This window comes from Aquarana catesbeiana, linkage group LG04, assembly GCF_042186555.1.
Source record: "Aquarana catesbeiana isolate 2022-GZ linkage group LG04, ASM4218655v1, whole genome shotgun sequence".
NCBI lineage: Eukaryota > Metazoa > Chordata > Amphibia > Anura > Ranidae > Aquarana > Aquarana catesbeiana.
The window spans coordinates 233,475,684-233,499,030 of NC_133327.1; the positions used below are offsets into that span (position 1 = coordinate 233,475,684).

General features: G+C 41.6%; 1 protein-coding gene across 5 annotated transcripts in view; it reads left to right on the forward strand.

The window, feature by feature from the left end:
* Positions 1-23,347, forward strand: part of KCNMB2 (potassium calcium-activated channel subfamily M regulatory beta subunit 2) — an 846,546-nt gene that overhangs the window by 453,344 nt on the left and 369,855 nt on the right. For 2 of the 5 annotated variants that reach the window (XM_073626248.1, XM_073626247.1), the window contains exon 1: positions 19,505-19,614. The exons of the other annotated variants lie outside the window; for them this stretch is intronic. In XM_073626248.1, coding sequence (XP_073482349.1) covers positions 19,574-19,614 — 41 coding nt within the window. In that variant the 5' untranslated portion in view covers positions 19,505-19,573. Of the gene's footprint in view, positions 1-19,504; positions 19,615-23,347 lie in introns of those variants that run through there. 5 annotated transcript variants of the gene reach the window in all.

The following is a 23,347-nucleotide window of genomic DNA, read 5'->3' on the forward strand; positions in this document are numbered from 1 at the left end:
GCTACTCAAGCAGCTACCAACACAGGCAGCTACAGCAACAGTCTTCTTTCTTTGTAGATAAAGGTTTTACATGAATACATAAAAGCTGATCATTGTAACCACCCCTGTCAGTGTTAAATGGTTTATTAGTTCCCCCTATATGATCCATTTGCATGGGAGTCTGTTCTGTTAAAAAATACCAGACTTACCAGAAAAAAAGAAAACATAAAAAAGGAAACTAATGCAGCTATCACATCTAAGAATTGGCAAACTGCGATATAATAAATGTTTGCATTTGGATTTAATACTACTTTAATGCACTCTACATTAGTGTAAAAAAATGCCTCGCTACCTGTTTAGCCCCCCATCTCGATATCCTAAATACTTACCTGAGTCCTCTCACCGCTCCAGTGCTGTCTTGTCTGTAGCACCGCTCCTCTCACTTACTGCATTCAAAGAAGACACTGAGAGCAACAGAAGCCATAGGAGCTGCTGTAAGGCTGGATTCACACCTATGCAGTTTTAGTGCTTTTTGCATTTTGCAGATTTGCACTACAGTCCATTTAACATGGTTTCCTATGGAACACGTTCTGTAGTGCAAATCTGTAAAATGCAAAAAGCACTAAAAATGCATAGGTGTGAATCCAGCCTAAGTCAAACTCCCATGAGGAAAGAGCCTCCTTGGCACTCACCTTGCTTTGCAGGCACCCAGAGGAGAGAGGAGCAGGCATCAGTGGCGGGGAACAGCCAGAAAGGGGTTAAGAGACCACTCTCTGCAATATTGTTTCACAGAGAACAAAAGTATAACTTCTTCTTTATTTTAAACAAAAAAAAATAACCTTTAGTATCAATTTAACTTTTCTGGCTGAATGCTTGTTCTGGGTCAGGTACTCTGGAATTACTAAAATTAGAGACGGACAAACATCTAGTATTTCTTTCACATCCATTGAGCGATACAGAAATTTTTAGACTCTTGGGTTTTACTGCTCCTACAGAACAAATAAACACTAAAAAGCATTGGCCAGCACAAGATAACCCCTCTGCTGTTCTCTGTTTTTTTGGAAGGTTTGGGGGTTTTTTTTGCTATAAACAGCTGTCACATATGTCAAATTCGGGAAGTCCCTCCACTCGGTCATTGAACATTGATAGATTCATGTAGGATATCTTACTGGAAGTCTCCGAGCGCAGGTTTCCCAATTTACCCTATACTGATTTTCTCTGAGACAGCTCTGAATTTCTGAAAGTTTGACCAGTCCTTTACAGCTACTCATAAATTCAGGCTGGACATGACAATCTTAGAGACTTTTTCAGTTAGCCATACAGCACAGATTCCAGGTTCATTATTTATACTAGTGTTCTCTCTGTGACAGCCCGGCAGTCATCAGTAACTAAGACCCCTTTCACACTGGGGCATTTTTCAGGCGTTTTTCAGGCACTTTAGCTATAAAAAAAAGCCTGTAAAGTGCCTGAAAGAAGCCTCATCTGCAATCCCAATATGAAAGCCCGAGTGCTTGCACACTGAGACTCCTTTCACACTGGGGTGTTTTTCAGGCGCTTTAACGTTAAAAAAAATGCCTGTAAAGCGCCTGAAAGAAGCCTCATCTGCAATCCCAATGTGAAAGCCCGAGTGCTTTCACACTGGGGCGCTGCGCTGGCAGGGCGTCAAAAAAAGTCCTGCAAGCAGCTTCTTTGCAGCGCTTTTGGTTTTTTGCCCACCGGGCTGGGTGCGCGATGGCCCGAGCCCTTTCACACTGCCAGTGCCCGAAAAACGCCTGAAAAACGCCCCAGTGTGAAAAGGGTCTTAAGCGGCGCTTTACCAGCGTTTTTCTGGCGCTGGCAGTGTGAAAGGGCTCGGGCTTTCACTTTGGGATTGCAGATGAGGCTTCTTTCAGGCGCTTTACAGTCGTTTTTTTTAACGCTAAAGCACCTGAAAAACGTCCCAGTGTGAAAGGGGTCTAACTGTGTGTTCCAGTTCACACAGGACTCCACTATTCAGATCAGGCCAGGATGTCTGGGAACCTATGAAGTTATCAGCCTACAGTTCCTATTTAGTTTGTTTGGCTGAGGTTCCTCTGTTTTAAATATTGAGTCTAACTATATGGTATTATATTGGTCATTTTGTACTAAAACATTATTCAAGGCATATTCTTTTTATTAAAAGAAAAACATGTTATACTTACCTGCTCTGTGCAATGGTTGTGTATGCCCTGAGTGGCCCTGAACCTCCTCTTCTTGTGTCCCACACTGGCACTCTCCATTCTCCCTCTTCAGTGTCTGCCCTCATAGCGAGCACTTGCTATAGTAGGCAGACACGCAGGCTCGTTTCCGAGCTGGACTCTGTGTGTCTATAGAGACACACACACAGCGTAGCTTAGCCCCGTCTTCCTCCTCATAGGATGTAATTGACAGCAGCAAGAGCAAATGGCTCCCACTGCTGCCTTTGTGCCTGTGTGGAGACAGAAAGAAAGAGAGCAAGAAAGAGAAAGCAGCAATTCTGCTCTCAGACACAGCACTGGATTGAAATAAGAGCCAGGTAAGTAATTAGGTGGGGGCTGGAGGGGATCTGATACTGGAATGTTTTTTGCCCTAAGGCATAATATGCCTTAAGGTGAAAAACCTTAAGGCTTTAGAACCACATTTTTATAGACTTGTACTTCGCAAGTGGGCTACATGGTGGAGTCTTCTTCTTTAGGGCTACTCAAGGGGAAAGCTGTTTTTACTTTCCTGCTCCCTCCTTCTCCCTGTCTGTGGGTGACACCTCAGTAATTCAGGAGCGCATGTGCACCTGCAGGAGTACACGCACATTATTTGGTGCCCAGTTCAATCATTTTTAGTATCCTATGACCTAAGAGCTTGAGTTTGTCAGGTAGTTTTATGCTGCCCTGCCACTACATGTTCCAGCATTGTAACATTGCTTTGGATATTGTAAAAGCTACTGTGGATTTTATGTGCAGTTGTGCCCAAGCAGTATCACCTACCTCGCACAGATTAGTTTTAGGTCTTCCCTGGTTAATTTACAACAACTGTTGTTCACATGCAGCTCCACCTACCACAATGTAGATAATAATAGTTCATCACCTTATTGCTCTAGCAACCAGTGGATTTTTTTTCCCAGTTTCTCTGTGACGACTATGTATTTTTGTAGCGGGCATGGTACTGACCAGATCCTTCCTGCAGACCTTCTCATTGTCTCACTGGTATTGCAGTACATCCTAGTAGTTAGTTTTGAATATTACAGTAGAATTCCAGCTTACGCTTACTCAGTCTTACACCGGTCTTCTGCCCCCTCCAAACACCTATGTTAACTAACCTGTGTAAGAAAGATGTACTGTATATTCTTACCCATTCTCTTATATAGCTTTGTTAGTGTGTGTATGTGTGTTTGGGGGGGTGCAGTTTAAGGTTAGTTAGGTGTAAGCTGGAAATCCTCTTTAACCCTTAGCTTGTTTTTTTTGGCATTCACTATCAGTGATGAACAGATGTAGGGTCGCTTTGCTGAGCTCTCTTGGGTCTTTTGGAACAAAGTGTCATTGCTGCATTTCCTGTAGTGGAAGGGTTTCAGAGGCTTTCGTCCAACTTGTTTACCATTCCCATACATTCATCTCATTTTTTATCTCAAATTATAAAATGTCTAGCTTTGAACCCAGAAATTCTTTCTGACTTCTGACATCAAGAATTCAATCCTGCATGTCTCTCTCTTTTCGGTGCATCTACATTTCTAATGTTTTGCTGTGGGGTCCCTCACTACCAGTTTGTGACCTTGACTTTGGATCTCTCATCTGCACCGTGGGTATTTACCAGAATGTTAGCCCTAGTATTAACCCTGCTGCAGTTTGTGGCATCCCCATTGTAGAATACTTGGACAACCTCCTGTAGGGGGAACAGTCAGAGTTGGCTTCTGTCAGACAATATGCCCTTTACTCTCCAGAAATTGCAGCAGTTTGGGTGGATCGGGAAACTTTAGAGCTCATCATTAAAAATGATTAATTATTTATAGTTAAGTCCTCTACAAAGCTCAGGCCAGAGTGCTTCTTCCACAGGGGAAACTTCATACTTTCCAGTCTCAGATTCAAGCTTTCCAGTCCAGGAGTTACCAGACTTTCCCCTTTTGCATCATAGTTCTTAGTCTCACGATAGCCTCTTTGAGAACATACCATTTGTCCAGTTTTACTTCAGACCTCTATAGAGCAACATTCTGTCATCATGGGACAAGTCAACCAAGTTCCTGGACAGATGAAGACCAGGTTACCTCTAGTCATGTGGCTGAGGAAATCGAGGAGTTCCTTCATTCCCATATTTTGGTCCAAGCGCCCTGTTGATGGGGGGGGGGATTTGGTCATCTGATAAGTCTCATCTTCTGATCCTCATCCTAGAACTTCAGCTAATATGGATGTCTCTGTAGTGTTGGTCCATCCTGCTGGCAGGCCATCCAATCTGGATGATGATATGGCTATAGCAGACATTAAACATCAGGGAAAGAGTCAGAAGTCTCATTGCAGCAAGATTCTCTTTTGAATCCTGTCATGGGCATAATGACAGGACTTGCTTTTTCTGATCAGGTGGACAATAGACATTTGGAAGGCAAACTTCCTCAGCCTTACACCTGAATGTATTCCAGGACCAATGTTGCAGGTGGGAGACACCAGCTGTCTAGGATAAACAACATACAGAATAGATAAATGAACAAATGATTTTGCGCAGAACACAGCAATGAAAATGAAACTTAGTCACATAGATAACATGTGCCAAATGGTGCACTAAGTCACCGTGTGAAATAATCATCAAATATTCCCATCCGGGTGATGGTGTACAAAAGGAAGGAAATACCCAATGGTGGGATGATATAAAATAATGACATGTGCAGATCAAAACACAATAAAAATGGATGTGCTGATAGTGAAAAGCAAAAGTTCATTGACAGAGATAAATCATCAGTGGGTGCACATCAATAGTGTTAGTGTTCATAGATATTCTTCCATGATTGCAGTGGGAAAAGTAAATGTGGGTAATCTTTGTGCAAACGTGCTCTCAGTGCCCTTACCTTAAAGGACTTTGATAAAAGCCTAATGCCGCGTACACACGGTCGGACTTTACGGCGGACTTTGCCCGGCGGATTTTTCGACGTACTTTCCGACGGACTTTGTGAATGAACGGACTTGCCTACACACAATCCACCAAAGTCCGTCGAATTCGTACGTGATGACGTACGACCGGACTAAAACAAGGAAGTTCATAGCCAGTAGCCAATAGCTGCCCTAGCGTGCCTTTTTGTCCGTCGAACTAGCATACAGACGAGCGGACTTTTCGACCGGACTCGATTTCAACGGATAAATTTTAAACAAGTTTAAAATCTAAGTCCGTCCAACTTTTGAGAAAACAAAGTCCGCTGGAGCCCACACACATCGAATTGTCCGACGAAATCCAGTCCGCCGGGCAAAGTCCGCCGTAAAGTCCGCTCGTGTGTACGCGGCATAAGGCTTTTATCAAAGTCCTTTAAGGTAAGGGCACTGAGAGCACGTTTGCACAAAGATTACCCACATTTACTTTTCCCACTGCAATCATGGAAGAATATCTATGAACACTAACACTATTGATGTGCACCCACTGATGATTTATCTCCGTCAATGAACTTTTGCTTTTCACTATCAGCACATCCATTTTTATTGCGTTTTGATGTGCACATGTCATTATTTTATATCATCCCACCATTGGGTATTTCCTTCCTTTTGTACACCATCACCCGGATGGGAATATTTGATGATTATTTCACATGGTGACTTAGTGCACCATTTGGCACATGTTATCTATGTGAATAAGTTTCATTTTCATTGCTGTGTTCTGCGTGAAATCATTTGTTCATTTATTTTTTCTGTGGTGGTTATGTGTACACTATAGATTTTGCAGCATTACACTTTGGACTTTTTAATAAACTTTATTTTATGTGTCACTTTATAGTAGCGCAGAGGTCCCCTCACGGTCGTTTATTTAACATACAGAATAGGTTTGTCTCCAACAGACAGGTTTGTCTTGCTCTAGTGAAAGCAGTGATTGGTGGAACCTCTGGTGACCATGATACCAGTTTACATGCCTCTGTCATCACACTCTCTGCTCTGATTCTTTGCATCTCTCCCTCTCCCCTGTGTGTGAGAGCCAATCTCCTCTTTGTCCCTCCCCTCCTGCTGCTACACTAACATTTAAAAATAGCTTGCATCCTCTATGTTTTATCAATATACAAAGTACAGTGTGTCTGTTTTTTAAAATTCTAATCCTAAATACCTTCTTGCACAGCAATGATGAGCAGTCACGTGACCTCCCTCTGCTGGCTGGCTGGCTGAAGTCAGAGGGGAATCTCAGGATTATGACTTTACAACCACTTTAAGTTAACAATGTAATATATTTTTTTTTCAAGGACAAACAAGGCTTATTTTCCATGAATATTGTCCTGCAACAATAATCTTATCCCAATCTGTAAACATTTTAATGTAATGAAACAAAAAAAAGCAGTGTTAGTTTAAAAATAAATAGTGTTACTGCACTATATTTTATTCTGTAATTTGTCCTGTTTAAAACAGCACTAAAATTATGATTTTAGAAAGCATTGCAAAGTTATTTACAAATGAAGAAAAGTAGTTTTTTTTCAATGTTTTACTGTTTTCAGTGTGATACATGTAAATATATGTAAATAGTGTTAAAATATTATTGAACAAATCAAACAAAAACAGAAAAAACTTTTTTAGTTTATAAAAAATAGAAAAAAAAATCACCAGGAAAATCATCATTGAATGCAGAAGGAGAATAAGGAGTTAATTAGGGCTGATAAGAGTAAACTAAGGCCCCTTTCACACTGGGGCGGTGGGGGCGTTGGCGGTAAAGCGGCGATATGCGGTGGTATAGCCGCGCTGCCCCATTGATTTCAATGGGCAGGAGCGGTTTAGGAGCGGTGAATACACCGCTCCTTCACCGCTCCAAAGATACTGTTTGCAGGAGTTTTTTTTCTCTCCTGCCAGCGCACCGCTCCAGTGTGAAAGCCCTCAGGCTTTTACACTGGAGACACAGCATTTTCAGATTGGTTTGCAGGCACTATTTTTAGCGCAATAGCACCTGCAAACCGCCCCAGTGTGAAAGGGTCTAAGGGTTAATAAGGGGTTCAACAGAGGAACATTTATGGTAATTAAAAAAAAGACTACTTGTCAGGTTGCTTTAACTGACTTCATCTGCAGATCGAAGTTCATCCCTTTGATCTGTAGATAAATACATAGCAAGATACAAAATGAAACAATGTTTCATTGTAGCTTTCTGTATTTTCGGCTGAGTAATGTTGATGATAAACATTGCCAGACTGCTTTTTTTTTTACAGCTCCTGCAGCTGGGACCTTCTCTGTGTACTCGGCAATGCAGCTGTGATTAATCAGAGCTGAATTCCGTGTACTGTGACAGGGGGGATCTTGTAAGCAGGGTAAAAGCACTGGACATACTAGACACACCCTGCGTACAATGATGACTTTTTTTTGGGGTGTGGTTAGCATGCCTAGAGCCTACAAATGGTTAAATGAGAATTTTAAAAACTGCATCCAATGCACTTACAATGGATGAAGAAATGGCAGGTACATCTGTAGTTCGTTCATCCTTCGTAAGTGCATTGGAATGCGTTTTTTAAATTTGCATTTAATAAACTGTGTTACACTAGGGTGGATGTGTGTTCGCTCTTGTTTTTGTTTTGGTATAGATGTGTACTGGCCACCTGGTGGAATCTCAGAGAGCTGCAGTGGCCAGTGTCAATGAACTGTCAGACATTTGATGTACTTTTATCAGCATCCATATTAGCGAACAGTTGGACTTTTAGACCAGCGCATCTGCTAGTAACTTTTTTGTTGTGCTTTTTAGACTTATAGGTGCAATTCAATGTTTAGCTTGAAATATAAATGTGTGTCTGAATTCAGTAAAGGTCTCTAGGCAACTGGAAGGGATCAGCTGGAGCATGGCCTACTTAGTACCAGGAACTGCAGCTGGGGCACACATCATCTACTGTGATGCTAGAAGGATGTTAGACAGTCAGCTATGGAAACTTTAGACTTCAACATTAATTGGTATCAGTATCTATCCACCGTTATATGCTGGAAAATAGAGAGTAGTTTGACTTAAAGAAAACCTGTACTAACAGAAATAAAAGGGGCCATTGCTTACCTTCATTAAAAATTGTTTCCTGGTTGTCTTGGCTTCAATTCTGTCTCTGATCCCAAGCAGGCATGCCGGTTAGAGAGGCAGATTTCTGATCTGCATCCTCCTTCTGGGCTAGTGATTCAGACACTGGATCGCTCTCCATATTTCTCTCAGTGCAAGTTTATTTCAAAAATTTTCAGTCTGGCCCATGTAGATAAAGAAATAAATGGAAAAAAAAAAAAAAAAAATATATATATATATATATATATATATATATATATATATATATATATATATATATATATTTTTTTTTTTTATTTTTTTTTCAGAATTTGATTTGTATTTATTTCTCTAAGATGTTACATTGTTCTTATGTTGCTCTTATGTTTTTTATTTCCTATGGGTATTTACGTTATAAATTTGGTCTATAGATTGTAATATATATATATATATATATATATATATATATATATATACAGTGGGGAAGGAAAGTATTCAGACCCCCTTAAATTTTTCACTCTTTGTTATATTACAGCCATTTGCTGAAATCATTTAAGTTCATTTTTTTTCCTCATTAATGTACACACAGCACCCCATATTGACAGAAAAACACAGAATTGTTGACATTTTGCAGATTTATTAAAAAATAAAAACTGAAATATCACATGGTCCTAAGTATTCAGACCCTTTGCTCAGTATTTAGTAGAAGCACCCTCTTGATCTAATACAGCCATTAGTCTTTTTGGGAAAGATGCAACAAGTTTTTCACACCTGGATTTGGGGATCCTCTGCCATTCCTCCTTGCAGATCCTCTCCAGTTCTGTCAGGTTGGATGGTAAATGTTGGTGGACAGCCATTTTTAGGTCGCTCCAAAGATGCTCAATTGGGTTTAAGTCAGGGCTCTGACTGGGCCATTCATGAACAGTCACGGAGTTGTTGTGAAGCCACTCCTTTGTTATTTTAGCTGTGTGCTTAGGGTCATTGTCTTGTTGGAAGGTAAACCTTCGGCCCAGTATGAGGTCCTACCCCATATTGACAGAAAAACATAAGAATTGTTGACATTTTTGCAGATTTATTAAAAAAGAAAAATTGAAATATCACATGGTCCTAAGTATTCAAACCTTTTGCTGTGACACTCATATATTTAACTCACGTGCTGTCCATTTTTTCTGATCATCCTTGAGATGATTCTGCACCTTCATTTGAGTCCAGCTGTGTTTGATTATACTGATTGGACTTGATTAGGAAAGCCACACACTGTCTATATAAGACCTTACAGCTCACTGTGCATGTCAGAGCAAATGAGAATCATGAGGAGAATCTTTTGAAATTCCTACAATCCTTCTCGGTGATTTCAACATCCCTGCAAATACAAACACTCCTGCTACTTCTAAACTTCTTAGTCTAACCTCTTCATTTGACCTGAAGCAATGGGTACAGGCTTCTACTCACTCTGATGGCAACACCCTTGACCTTGTATTCTCCCACCTATGCACTCCATGCAACTTCTCAAACACTCCTTTTCCTCTCTCCGACCATCACCTTATTAGTTTCTCTCTCCCCCTGTCTTCCACCACCTTTCCCTCCAATCGCCTGACCATCACCCGTAGAAACTTTCGCAACTTCAATTCCTCTCTCCTCTATTCTGCTACTGACCACCTCTATGACAAAATCTCTCCCCTGTCCTGCCCCAACCAAGCCACGTCAATCTACAATAAATCCCTGTCCTCCACCCTGGACAAGCTCACTCCCCTCACTACACGCAGAATCAGGCCTCGACCCCTACAACCCTGGCAAACAGATGACACTAAAATTCTCAAAAAACGTAGTCGCGCTCTTGAGCATCTGTGGCACAAGACTAAGTCTCTCAAAGACTTCAACCAATACAAATCTGCCCTCCAAATATACTATCCTTTCCTCCACACTGCCAAGCAAACCTATTTTACAACTCTTATCGACACCTTCTCATCCAATCCCCGTAAACTCTTCTCTACCTTCAACTCTCTACTTTGTCCTCCACCGCCTCCACCCACTGACTTACTCACTGCCCAGGAAATCGCTAATCACCTCAAAAACAAGATTGATACAATCCGTGATGAAATCTCTACTCTACAGGTATCTCCCCCAGCTAAGACCCCATGTCAACAGGTACAGCTGACACTCCCCCTATTCAAATCTGCTACTACAGATGAAGTTGCTAGACTCCTTTCTATCGCCCACCTAACCACCTGGACCCTGTTCCCTCTCAAATGCTACGGTCACCCTCTGACCCCATCCTACACTCACTAACCCACATCTTCAATCTCTCCCTCACCTCTGGCATCTTCCCCAATGCTCTAAAACATGCACTGGTCACCCCCCATACTTAAAAAGCCGTCCTTGGACCCTACCAATCTTAACAACCTACGCCCTATCTCCTTGCTCCCCTTTTCCTCTAAACTCCTTGAACGCCTGGTTTACAACCAACTGAGTGACCACCTCATTAAAAACAACCTTCTTGATCCCCTTCAATCTGGATTTCGCCCTCAATACTCCACAGAAACTGCTCTTTTAAAACTCACAAATGACCTACTAACTGCAAAAACCAACGGACACTATTCTGTACTCCTACTTCTGGATCTTTCAGCTGCCTTTGACACGGTTGACCACCCCCTCCTCCTCAAAAAACTTTACTCCCTCGGTCTCCGTGACTGTGCTCTTCATCCTACCTATCCCAACGCACCTTCAGTGTCACTTACAATTCTACTTCCTCCACTCCTCTTCCCTTCTCTGTTGGGGTCCCCCAAAGTTCTGTTCTTGGACCTCTTTTATTTTCAATCTACACCTCTTCCCTGGGTCAGCTGATAGCCTCTCACGGCTTTCAATATCATTTATATGCTGATGACACACAAATCTATCTCTCCACCCCTCAACTCACTCCATCAGTCTTCTCACGCATCACTAACTTACTAACCGACATATCTGCATGGATGTCACACCACTTCCTCAAACTCAACTTGTCCAAAACCGAGCTTATAATATTTCCTCCCCCACGTGCCTCTTCCCCTGACTTCTCTGTCAAGAGCAATGGCACAACCATCCACCCATCCCCACATGTCAGGGTTCTTGGTGTTATCCTGGACTCTGAACTCTCCTTTCGGCCCCACATCCAATCACTTTCCAAAGCTTGCCGCCTCAACCTCCGCAACATCTCTAAACTACGTCCCTTTCTAACCAATGAAACCACAAAGCTCCTGATTCACTCCCTGGTTATCTCTCGCCTTGACTACTGCAACTCACTCCTCATTGGCTTACCTTTAAATAGACTATCCCCCCTTCAGTCCATCATGAATGCTGCTGCCAGACTCATCCACCTTACAAACCGCTCAGTGTCTGCTACCCCTCTCTGCCAATCCCTCCATTGGCTACCACTCGCCCAACGAATTAAATTCAAAATACTAACAATAAGTTACAAAGCCATCCACAACTCTGCCCCCAGCTACATCACTAACCTAGTCTCAAAATACCAACCTACTCGCCATCTCTGTTCCTCCCAAGACCTCCTGCTCTCTAGCTCCCTCATCACCTCCCCCCATATCCGCCTCCAGGACTTCTCCCGAGCCTCGCCCATCCTCTGGAATTCCCTACCCCAATCTGTCAGACTGTCTCCAAATGTATCCACTTTTAGGCGATCCCTGAAAACTTTCCTCTTCAGAGAAGCCTATCCTGCCTCCATCTAACAACTGCACTATTTTCTCCATTAGCTCATCCCCCACAGCTATTACCCTTTTGTATAACTTGACCCTCCCTCCTAGATTGTAAGCTCTAATGAGCAGGGCCCTCTGATTTCTCCTGTATTGAATTGTATTGTACTTGTACTGTCTGCTCTAATGTTGCAAAGCGCTGCGTAAACTGTCGGCGCTATATAAATCCTGTATTATAATAATAATAATAATAATGAGGTCAAAGGAACTGCCTGAAGAGCTCAGGGACAGAATTGTGGCAAGGCACAGATCTGGCCAAGGTTACAAAAACATTTCTGTTGCACTTAAGGTTCCTAAGAGCACAGTGGCCTCCATAATCCTTAAATGGAAGAACTAGAGCTGGCCGTCCGGCCAAACTGAGCTATCGGGGGAGAAGAGCCTTGGTGAGAGAGGTAAAGAAGAACCCAAAGAACACTGTGGCTGAGCTCCAGAGATGCAGTCGGGAGATAGGAGAAAGTTGTAGAAAGTCAACCATCATTGCAGCCCTCCACCGGTCGGGGCTTTATGGCAGAGTGGCCAGACAGAAGCCTCTCCTCAGTGCAAGACACATGAAAGCCGGCATAGAGTTTGCTAAAAAAAGATGGTGAGAAATAAGATTCTTTGGTCTGATGAGACCAAGATAGAACTTTTTGGCCTTAATTCTAAGCAGTATGTGTGGAGAAAACCAGGCACTGCTCATCACCTGTCCAATACAGTCCCAACAGTGAAGCATGTTGGTGGCAGCATCATGCTGTGGGGGTGTTTTTCAGCTGCTGGGACAGGACGACTGGTTGCAATCGAGGGAAAGATGAATGCGGCCAAGTACAGGGATATCCTGGACCAAAACCTTCTCCAGAGTGCTTAGGACCTCAGACTGGGCCGAAAGTTTACCTTCCAACAAGACAATGACCCTAAGCACACAGCTAAAATAACAAAGGAGTGGCGTCACAACAACTCCGTGACTGTTCATGAATGGCCCAGTCAGAGCCATGACTTAAACCCAATTGAGCATCTTTGGAGCGACCTAAAAATGGCTGTCCACCAACGTTTACCATCCAACCCGACAGAACTGGAGAGGATCTGCAAGGAGGAATGGCAGAGGATCCCCAAATCCAGGTGTGAAAAACTTGTTGCATCTTTCCCAAAAACACTCATGGCTGTATTAGATCAAAAGGGTGCTTCTACTAAATACTGAGCAAAGGGTCTGAATATTTAGGACCATGTGATAGTTCAGTTTTTCTTTTTTAACAAATCTGCAAAAATGTCAACAATTCTGTGTTTTTCTGTCAATATGGGGTGGTGTGTGTACATTAATGAGGAAAAAAATGAACTTAAATGATTTTATCAAATGGCTGCAATATAACAAAGAGTGAACAATTTAAGGGGGTCTGAATACTTTCCGTCCCCGCTGTATATATATATATATATATATATATATATATATATATATATATATATATATATACACAGTATATATATATATATATATATATATATATATATATACACAGTATATATATATATATATATATATATATATATATATATATATATTTATATTTATTTACACACAGCTAGTGCAGAATCACTTTGGAAATAATGTACTGCTATGGCGTTGATCATAGACAATGGCTAACTACAATAACATGCAATGTCATCAGAGCAGCCAGCAACTGTACATAATCACAGCCACAATATGACAATGTGACCAGACCAGTGCAACCAGGCACAGTGTCCTCAGTCACCACCACACCAGTCCCAGTGTCATCATAAGGCCTCATTCACATGTCCAGTGCTCTCTGAAGAGCGAGTCCTGTTCAGCTCGCTCTTCAGGGAGCATTTCACAGTGGTAGGGGGGCATTGTATCACCTCCTCACCGCCTACTCATTGAACCCTGCACAAGCACCTCTATTCACATGAATGGGTTGCAATTGGAATCCAAATGCGCGTTGTGTTTTGCAGCGATTGCTGTGTGATTTGCAATTGCGGACAGAATTGCGGCAATTCTGCCTGCAATTCCAAATCGCAAAGTGTCAATACCTTAGACTGTCTACTTTCCAAAAAGGGGTCATGTTGGGTGTACTTGTACTATACTGCCATTTTGGGGCCTGAAGAAATGAGATAGGCAGCCGGTACATCAAGACTGATCAATTTTCAAATACATATACCATAGTTTATAGGCTCTATAATTTTCACACAAACTAAATAATATACACCTATTTGTTTGTTTGTTTTTTCACCAAGGAAATGTAGCAGAATACATTTTGGTCTGAATGCATGAAGAAAGATTGTTTATTAGCAACATTTTATAACAGAGACTAGGGAAAAGATTTATTTATTTTGTTCTTTTATACAGTAAAAAAGGAAAAGCCCAGTGATTGAGTGCCACCAAAAGAAAGCTCTGCCTGTCACAAAAAAATGATATAAAATGAATTTGGGTACAGTGTTGCATGACTGAGCAATTCTCAATCAAACCATGACAGTGCTGAAAACTGAAAAATGGCCTGGATTGGAAAGGGGTCAAAAAGTCCAGTATTGTGGTTAATGCTAGAATGTTTAAAGTGGTCATAAAGGCATTCTCTGCATTAAGCTAAAAACCCTTCTGTGCTGCAGAACCTCCCCAGCCCCCCTCCCCTTATACTTATCTGAGCCCAATTTCGATCCAGTGCTGTGCCCGAGAACAGCGGCTCTTTCCTCTGTCCCTTCTCATAGGACATTTGCTCCTCCTGCTTTTAATCAAAATCTGGGACGAGGCAGTGTGGCTTGGGATCGAGTCTGCAGGTTTTCCACAATAAGAAGTGGCTTTCTATGGTGGCACACTGAGATGAGGAGGATTCAGGAGCGCCAGCAGATGACCCGAGAGGAGTTGGATCGGGGCTGCTTCATGCAATTCTATTGTACAGAGCGGGTAAGCATAGAGAGGTAAGTATAACATGTTTGTTATGAAAAAAATGTTTACAATCACTTTATGGACCTTGCAAGTTATAGTGCAAGAATACCAAATGAAGCTTTTGGATTTTTAAAGGATAAGAATATCTTTTTTTTTTTGGAAAAAATGTAATTTTGCTTTTTATAACTGGTTGATTCAATGCTTTTGATGACATAAATGATAATGTATTTACACAAAGTTCAGTAATGGAAAACAAATGGTGGATAATCACATACATTTAATAGTTATTATTTAATAGTTACCTAGCTGACACAGCAATCAAACCATAGGTTTAAAAGCAAAGGATCCTTTTTTGATATAACACCATAAAGAAAAAAAAAAAATAATTGTCTGCTGCATCTGTTTGCAGGTAACTAAAAAAGTTAAATGAAGTAAATTTTAACTCATAGGGCCTTCATCATTCAAGAACACTCAAAAAAAAGCCACAGTAAAGGTTAAAAGTTATATTTCCAGTCAAGCTTAATCTGCAGACATATACTAATGAGCTGAGTACAATTATTCCTTACAAGACTTTCTAGGCATATTCAGTAAAAGAAAAGACAATCATTTATAGCAACCAATTAGAATTATATTTTTGCGGATCCTCTGTCAATAATCAGATGTTTGATTGGTCCGTATGGCTTACTACACTTTCATTTTTGCTTTTTATGTTTTCTTGTTATATAACTCATGTATAATAGAGAATGAGTAAACCTAAAACGCAGATTTAGATTTGACTTGGGTTGGGTTTCCTCCTGTGTACATGTAGGACCATTGTACTCTGTTATTCCTTTATCTAAATCTCTTTTCTATGAATTTTTTTATTTTAAAATTATGATACCAAGACAAGACCAAGTATGTGATAACCCTTCTATGATGATACCTTTTAAAAAGAAGAAGGCCAAATACCAGTTTGCCACCTTCTAAAAGCACCACCCTAGTGTTAGGGAGGACTGTGTGTTTCTGAACGTCCAAACCCAGTGCTGGTGTCAGTTCCTGGGATGGGGGTTTAGATTAGTGTTTCTCATCTCATAGTTATTTTTGACAATACATTGTAAGCTTACTTGGTGGTCAATTTGCAGAACTTTCTGGATTCCCTGCATCCATTGCGTCTGCCCCTCTGCAGTTTACTTTTTTTTTCCAAGGACTACATATCTCATGGTACCTTGCTGCCTGCAAGGATGATTCCTGTATTGACTCCATCTCCGTAAACTCCTTTTCTCAGCACCTCTGTAGTTCAGTCAGCAGGCTCTGTTAAATGTGTGACACAGCAGTGCCTACTCACAGAGCATAGTGATTATGTGTCACAGAAATCAAGGAAGTAAATGTATGGAATTCTTCAGAAAGTAAGCTTTCAAACCTCAAGAGAATTCAGTAGTACTACACTTATCACTGACTAGGCCAAAGTCAGCCGACTGTCAAAAGACCGTCTCTGAGTACTTATAGTGATTAAACCTAAATAAATAAATAAATGTATAAATGTTTGACTCATTTAATTATGCAAGTTAATATATATAATATATGACAGTCAACTAAAATGTATATATATTGTTATATTTATATTTAATCTTATCTTTACTGAATATTTAACCACTTCCGGACCAGCCGCTGCAGTTTTACTGTGGCAGGTTGGCTTGGCTGGGCAAATCAACGTTACCTTACTTCACTTCGCATTTTGGCCACTATGGTGGCACGTGCACCTGCAGCGTGTGTAAACACACAGATCCCGATTCTCTCAGGGGAGAGGAGACAGATCGTGTGTTCATACCGAGTATGAACACCGATCTCTCTCTTCCCCTAGTCAGTCTCATCTCCCCTACAGTTAGAACACACCTAGGAAACACAGTTAACCCCTTGATCGCCCCCTAGGGTTAACCCCTTCCCTGCAAGTCACATTTATACAGTAATCAGTGCATTTTTATAGCATTTATTGCTGTATAATTGTCAATGGTCCCAAAAACGTGTCAAAAGTGTCCAATTTGTCAGCCGCAATATCACAGTCCTGATAAAAATTGCAGATTGCCGCCATTACTAGTAAAAATGCCATAAATCTATCCCCTATTTTGTAGACGCTATAACTTTTGCGCAAACCAATCAATATACGCTTATTGCGTTTTTTTTACCAATTACCAATATGTAGAAGAATACATATCGGCCTAAACTGAGGAAAGAGGAAAAAATTAGTTTAAAAAAAAAAAAATGTGGGATATTTATTATAGCAAAAAGTGTTCTTTTCAAAATTGTCCCTCTTCTTTTGTTTATAGCGCAAAAAATAAAAAACGCAGAGATGATCAAATACCACCAAAAGAAGGCTCTATTTGTGGGAAAAAAGGACATCAATTTTGTTTGGGTATAACGTCACATGAGCGCGCAATCGTCAGTTGAAGAGACGCAGTGCTGAATCGCAAAAAATGGCCCGGTCATTGAGCAGCCAAATCTTCCAGGGCTGAAGTGGTTAAAGTGTAACCAAAGGCAAAACTTTTTTTTTTAAATTTTAGATAGAGTAGAGAGAGATTAGAACACCTGGCAGTTGTTATTGCTGTCTGCTCCCCCGTTTGGGAAATTCATTGTCTGTGTTTGTCCTGTTTACTATTATCATAGAAAGTGGATGTAAAAGAAAATCCAAATTTTTGGGTTGATTTTAGAATACTAATAGAGGGAAAATCTTCAAAAGGGGACATTAACTCTGGTGATTCCCTCATTTAAAAGGGATTTCTTCTCACTTCCTGTTTTAGCAATGGGACAGGAAGTGAATATCCCCAATTGGACAAAATTTCTCCATTTTCATTACATACTTTATTTTATACCCAGTGACACAGTCACTTGGTCCCTTTACTTTTTAATGCAACAAAGGCAGATTGGGCTGATGGGACAGGCCACAAGGATGCTGCACATTAGCTCCTGAAAATAAGAAGCTGTGGTAATGTCCACATGAGATGCTGATCCTCCATGATTGATACAACTGAAATCCAGTTAATGAAAGGAAGGGGCCAATGACCGTAAGGCTTGGGGAGGTAAGGGCTGGGCCATGCTGAATGTCCCCCCCGACAGGATATTAGGCAGGCTCTATATGACTTGCTACAGCTTCTAATGCGCACTGTAATGCCCCATACACACGGTCGGATTTTCCGACGGAAAATGTGTGATAGGACCTTGTTGTCGGAAATTCCAACTGTGTGTAGGCTCCATCACACATTTTCCATCGGATTTTCCGACACACAAAGTTTGAGAACAGGACATAAAATTTTCCGACAACAAAATCCGTTGTAGGAAATTCCGATCGTGTGTACACAAATCCGACGGACAAAGTGCCACGCATGCTCAGAATAAATAAAGAGATGAAAGCTATTGGCTACTGCCCCGTTCATAGTCCCGACGTACGTGTTTTATGTCACTGCGTTCAGAATGATCGGATTTTCCGACAACTTTGTGTGACCGTGTGTATGCAAACAAGTTTGAGCCAACATCCGTCGGAAAAAATCCATGGATTTTGTTGTCGGAATGTCCGAACAAAGTCCAACCGTGTGTACGGGGCATAAGAGTTCACAGTGTACGGTGAAATCAGAGCAAGCAATTGCAGTACAGGAGAGGAGAGTATACAACTGTATAAGACTGAAGGGGTGGCTGGGAGTCCAGATTTAAAGTAAATTTGAAAGTACATCGCTTTAGAAACATAACAACATTATTGTCACCTCTTTTCTGGGCGTGTAACAGATATTGACATTTTAAAACAGTTATTTGGATGGTGACACTGTGTTTTGTGGGAGATCATAAAAAGGTGGGGAAGCAAGAAAAAAACTGCGTATGTCCCCCCACAAAACATTTTATTCCCGGCGTGAGCATTAAACAATTTGTGTTACTATAAGTACGAAGATTACAGACAGGTTTAAAGCATTTGTTACCCCAACACTTCCTATTCCTGATATGTGCCTGCTGTACCATGTACTTGTATGAGAAAGTATCCTTTTCTCTTTGTATTGCTTCCTTTATGTGAAATCCCTGGTGATCCTTCCAGTCCCTCTGCTTTCCTATTACTAAATGACCACACTAAGCAGGAGAGCACACTGTGGTCAGCTCTCTAGTTATGCTGGGAACTCTAAATGTTCTCCTCCAATGATCAGACTTGTCCTGACATGTCCCTCCTGCACAGCCATTCACTGGGAAACTCAGTGTGCATGTGCTGCTTCTCCTCCCCCCAGCTCTTATGCAGCTGAGAACAGAGGGAATGTGATCACTTATAAAAAGAAAAAAAAAGGGAAAAAGGGTATTTATAAAGTTTTTTCATATCTATACAAAAATATTTTGCATTTAATATCTATTTTAAACTGAACACGTTGTTTTACTAGGTGGGCGTTTACAACCACTTTAAGCATGGGCATGGAAGTACATTGGGAGTGATGAAAGGGTCTATAATCTTACTATTACGCAAGCTTAATTCATTTTTTTTTTCAGAAACAGCGACTATCTTTTTTATGGTATTCTTATATAAAATGAATTGTTTTGTTTAGGAGCTGTTCCCATCTGTGTAGTTTTTTATGCCATGTTCATTGTGATATTATCTCTGACTTATGCAAGCTGTGGGTTTTGGTGCTGAGCCAATAATCCCACAGGATATTTTTGAAGATGTTTGTCCTCCAGTAACGGGAAACAATGGGTGTTTTTTATTTACACAATGTGTAGTTCTCTCCCAAGAGTTCACTCTGTTAATTATCCCCACAGTACCTTTAGAGTTTCATGTTGTGATATGTGTGTATTAGCTGATAACAGGGAGTGATCTGCTAACATGGCTGCATGTGGCTCTTTGTCGCTTACTACCATTTCAAGGTATGTTGACTTGAACTCATATATATTAAATTCTGCTTTCATAAACTGCTCCGAAGCAGCACAGTATGTATGTTAACTAAGGGAAGTGACTTCATTATGTTCTCCAGTTTCAGAAAATATATGTGTTGTGCACATATAGCAGAGTGTGACTGAGATCTTGCAAAAGCATAGCTGTTTGCTTCTGAATTTCAGACACATGCCTAGTGATATAACAATAACAGTAGCAGAAGTTCAGTAACTACTGGATTCATATTGCTGGTTAAACCAAGAGCTGAGACTCACTCAAGCATGCTTCCCCTTCATGGGCAAATAGAGCACTGTCATGACGTGTTTGTTAGGTACAATTAGCTTTTATTCTTATTCACTGTGTAAGGTATTTGAATTCATGTATTTGTTAAAATGAAATCAATACATTCGGTAGGTCATTCATGTCCAACCTTGCCTCAAAAGGAGGATACAATAGGATGTCCTTAAACATGATTTTTGTATGCTCCTACTTGTCCATTTTTTTTTCTTGAGCATGCATTTCAATTTTTGTTCTGCTTTTAAATCTCCAGTAACTTAACTAGGTAAGTTATCTTCATACCAAAATTTCAGTGTCTCATTTTGCCCTGGTTAACCATAGTTACATAGTTAGGTTGAAAAAAGACACACCTTCATCTAGTTCAACTATAAAAAAATAAAAACAAAATAAAATAAAAAATATCATACAGTCCCATATACCCAATCCTACACCCACAGTTGATCCAAAGGAAGGCGAAAAAAGACCCAGAAAAGCATGATCCAATTTGCTACATCAGGGGAAAAAATTCCTTCCTGATTCCAGAGATGCAATCGGATTTTCCCTGGATCAACTTTACCTATAAATGTTATATTATGTACATTTAGGAATTAATCCAGGCCTTTTCTTAAAGCAATCTACTGAGCTGGCCAGAACCACCTCTGGAGCGAATTTATTCCACATTTTCATAAATCGTTTTATTTAAAAGTATAAAAAGTTGACAGTGACACAGTTCATGGACATCAATTACATACATAAGGTCATAAAGGTCTAAGGTAACAGTCAAGATACATCTAGTAGTCTTTTTCAGACTATGGTAATCTTTGGCAATTAAGCATAACAACAATATTGTTCCTGATAGTATCGTCGGATTAAATAAAAAGGAGGAGAGGAGAGAAGGAGAGGGGTAAAGGGATGGGGGGGGTTTACTTAGGTGCATAATAGAGTAGCATTCTTATCTGTAACCAGGAGATAACTCTAAGGAACAGCAATATTGCCTAAAGTTTCCCTATGAGCTCTATGGCTCTATCCATAGTGCATCAAACCATTGGGACCAGACCTTATCGAATACTTAGGCCAGTTTGAAGAATGTGCCAGGAGATGAACCACATCTAGAGCAGAGAACATTCATTCCAGGGTATATGCTGGCTAGTCTTACAGGGGTGTAGTAAGCCCTATGCAGGAACTTGATTTGGATGAAACAATCTTTTGCTGAGATCATGTTAGTGGTATAGTCAGAGACCTCGTCGGGGACGTCATATGTGCAATGGAATAATAAAAATAGAGGGAGGACATAGGTTTGTCCATGAGTTTAGCAATGAGCAGTCTTTCAGTCACGTCAGTCTGGAGGGTCAGGGGACATAGGAATTGGGCCAGTGTCATGTGCCTGAGTTGGTAATATCTAAACTTCATAGTGGCAGGGTTGTCATATTTAGCCTGTAGAGTCTGGAAGGAGGAGAAGGACCCATCCGCGAGTATGTGCCTGATGGTGATTATCCCTCTAGCCGCCCACAGCTGGGGGTCTGGGATCCAGTACAGATGTGGCAGCATGGGATTACCCCATAGAGGGGTGTGGGGTGAAATGACGGAATATGACTTGTAGATAGCCCTCGCCCTCTGCCACACCTGTATAGTCGTGCGCATTAGAGTCGTCGTTTGGGGGTGGGCTTTGGGCCCCCTGTAGGGTAAGTTGGTTAATGCCTCATAGAATCCTAGGATGGCTGCCTCAAGGGTCATCGCAGGATTCTGTCTGGGCTGATCAAACCACCACCGGGCCGTTACCTGGACTGCCGCCCAATAGTAGAGCTGGAAGTGAGGCATTGCCAGTCCTCCCTGGGACAGGGGGAGCTGAAGTGTCCGCTTTGCCAATCTCGGGGTTTTCCCAGCCCAGACAAAGGTGGAGATAATAGAATCCAATTTGTAAAAGAAGGATTTGGGGAGTGGGCATGGAGTATTCCTAAAAAAATATACAAATTTAGGAAGATATACCATCTTTAGCAAATTCACCCTTCCCACTGGGGATAGTGGCAATGTTTTCCACATTTGGCATTTCCTTCCAAATTGGGCCAAAAGGGGAGAAAGGTTATCTCCTATATATGCCTGAGGGGAGTTCTTAACAATTACCCCCAAATATTTAAATTCGTCTACCCACTGGAGTGGTGTGTTAGTGGCCGCCCTGGGACCAGAGTGGTGGAGGGAAAAAAGGACAGACTTGTCCCAGTTGACGCGGACCCCAGAATATTTCCCAAATTGATCTATTATTTCAAGTGCAGATCTCAGGGAGGTGCCCATGTCGGCTAAATACAGCAGGGTGTCATCAGAGAGATTTTCTCCTGCAGTACTTCAACCTGTATTCCCTCGACCCTCTGATCCTGGCATATAAGGGTCGTCAAGGGCTCAATCACCAGGGTGAAAAACCCTGGGGATAAAGGGGCATCCTTGCCTGGTACCCCTATGTAGGCTAAAGGGGGGAGACAACAGGCCGTTCACTCTGACCCAGGCAGTGGGATTCCTGTAGAGAAGTTGAATCCAACGAATGAAGGGATTCCAAAACGTTCTAGCACCTTCCACAGGTAAAGCCATTCGACCGAGTTGAATGCCTTTTCGGCATCGAGCGCAGCAGCTATGCCTGCATTCTCCTCTCCTGACAGGTCAATATGGGTAAACAACCTACAGATATTTATATCTGTTCCCCTGCCTGGCATGAATCTGTTTGATCCAGGTGGATCAACGCTGCGATCACCCCGTTCAATCTAGTTGCCAAAATTTTGGCCAAAAGTTTGGCATCCACATCAATCAAAGAGATCGGGCGGTAGGATTTGCAAAGTTCAGGGTCCTTACCCGGTTTAGGAATAACCACTATCACTGCCTCTGACATAGAGGCTGGTAGGGCCCCATCCCTCAGTGATGCCAGGAGCATAGAGTGAAGTTTGGGGGCTAATTCCTCAGCGTACATCTTATAAAACTCAGTGGGGAACCCATCTGGGCCCTGTGTTTTCCCTGCCTGGAGTGAGGAGATGGCCTGCTGGACCTCTTTGAGGGTAATGGGAGAGTCAAGTTGGACTCTGTATGTATCAGTCAGGACAGGGAAGTCAATGTCTGAAAGATATATATGGAGGTCTTCCATAGAGTAGTTTACTCGGGTGGAATAAGGTTCAGAGTAATAAGATGTGAAATGCCCGCTGATCGCCCTAGAGGAGGTCTGTCTGACCCCAGCTCCATCAAGCAGCAAGGGGACACTCATGGAGGCCGACTGCTCCCTGACCAGCCATGCTAGCAGCTTACCCCCCCTCTCACCTTCCTCAAAGATCCTCTGAGACTGTTGGAGCATCTTCCTTTTGGTAAGTGAAGTGCGGAGTAACATAACCTCTCTGGTACTTTCCTGAAGTTTAGTGTGAAGCTCTGGGTCCCCTGTCTGGGCGTATTGCCGCTCCAGGGAGACGGCCCTATCCT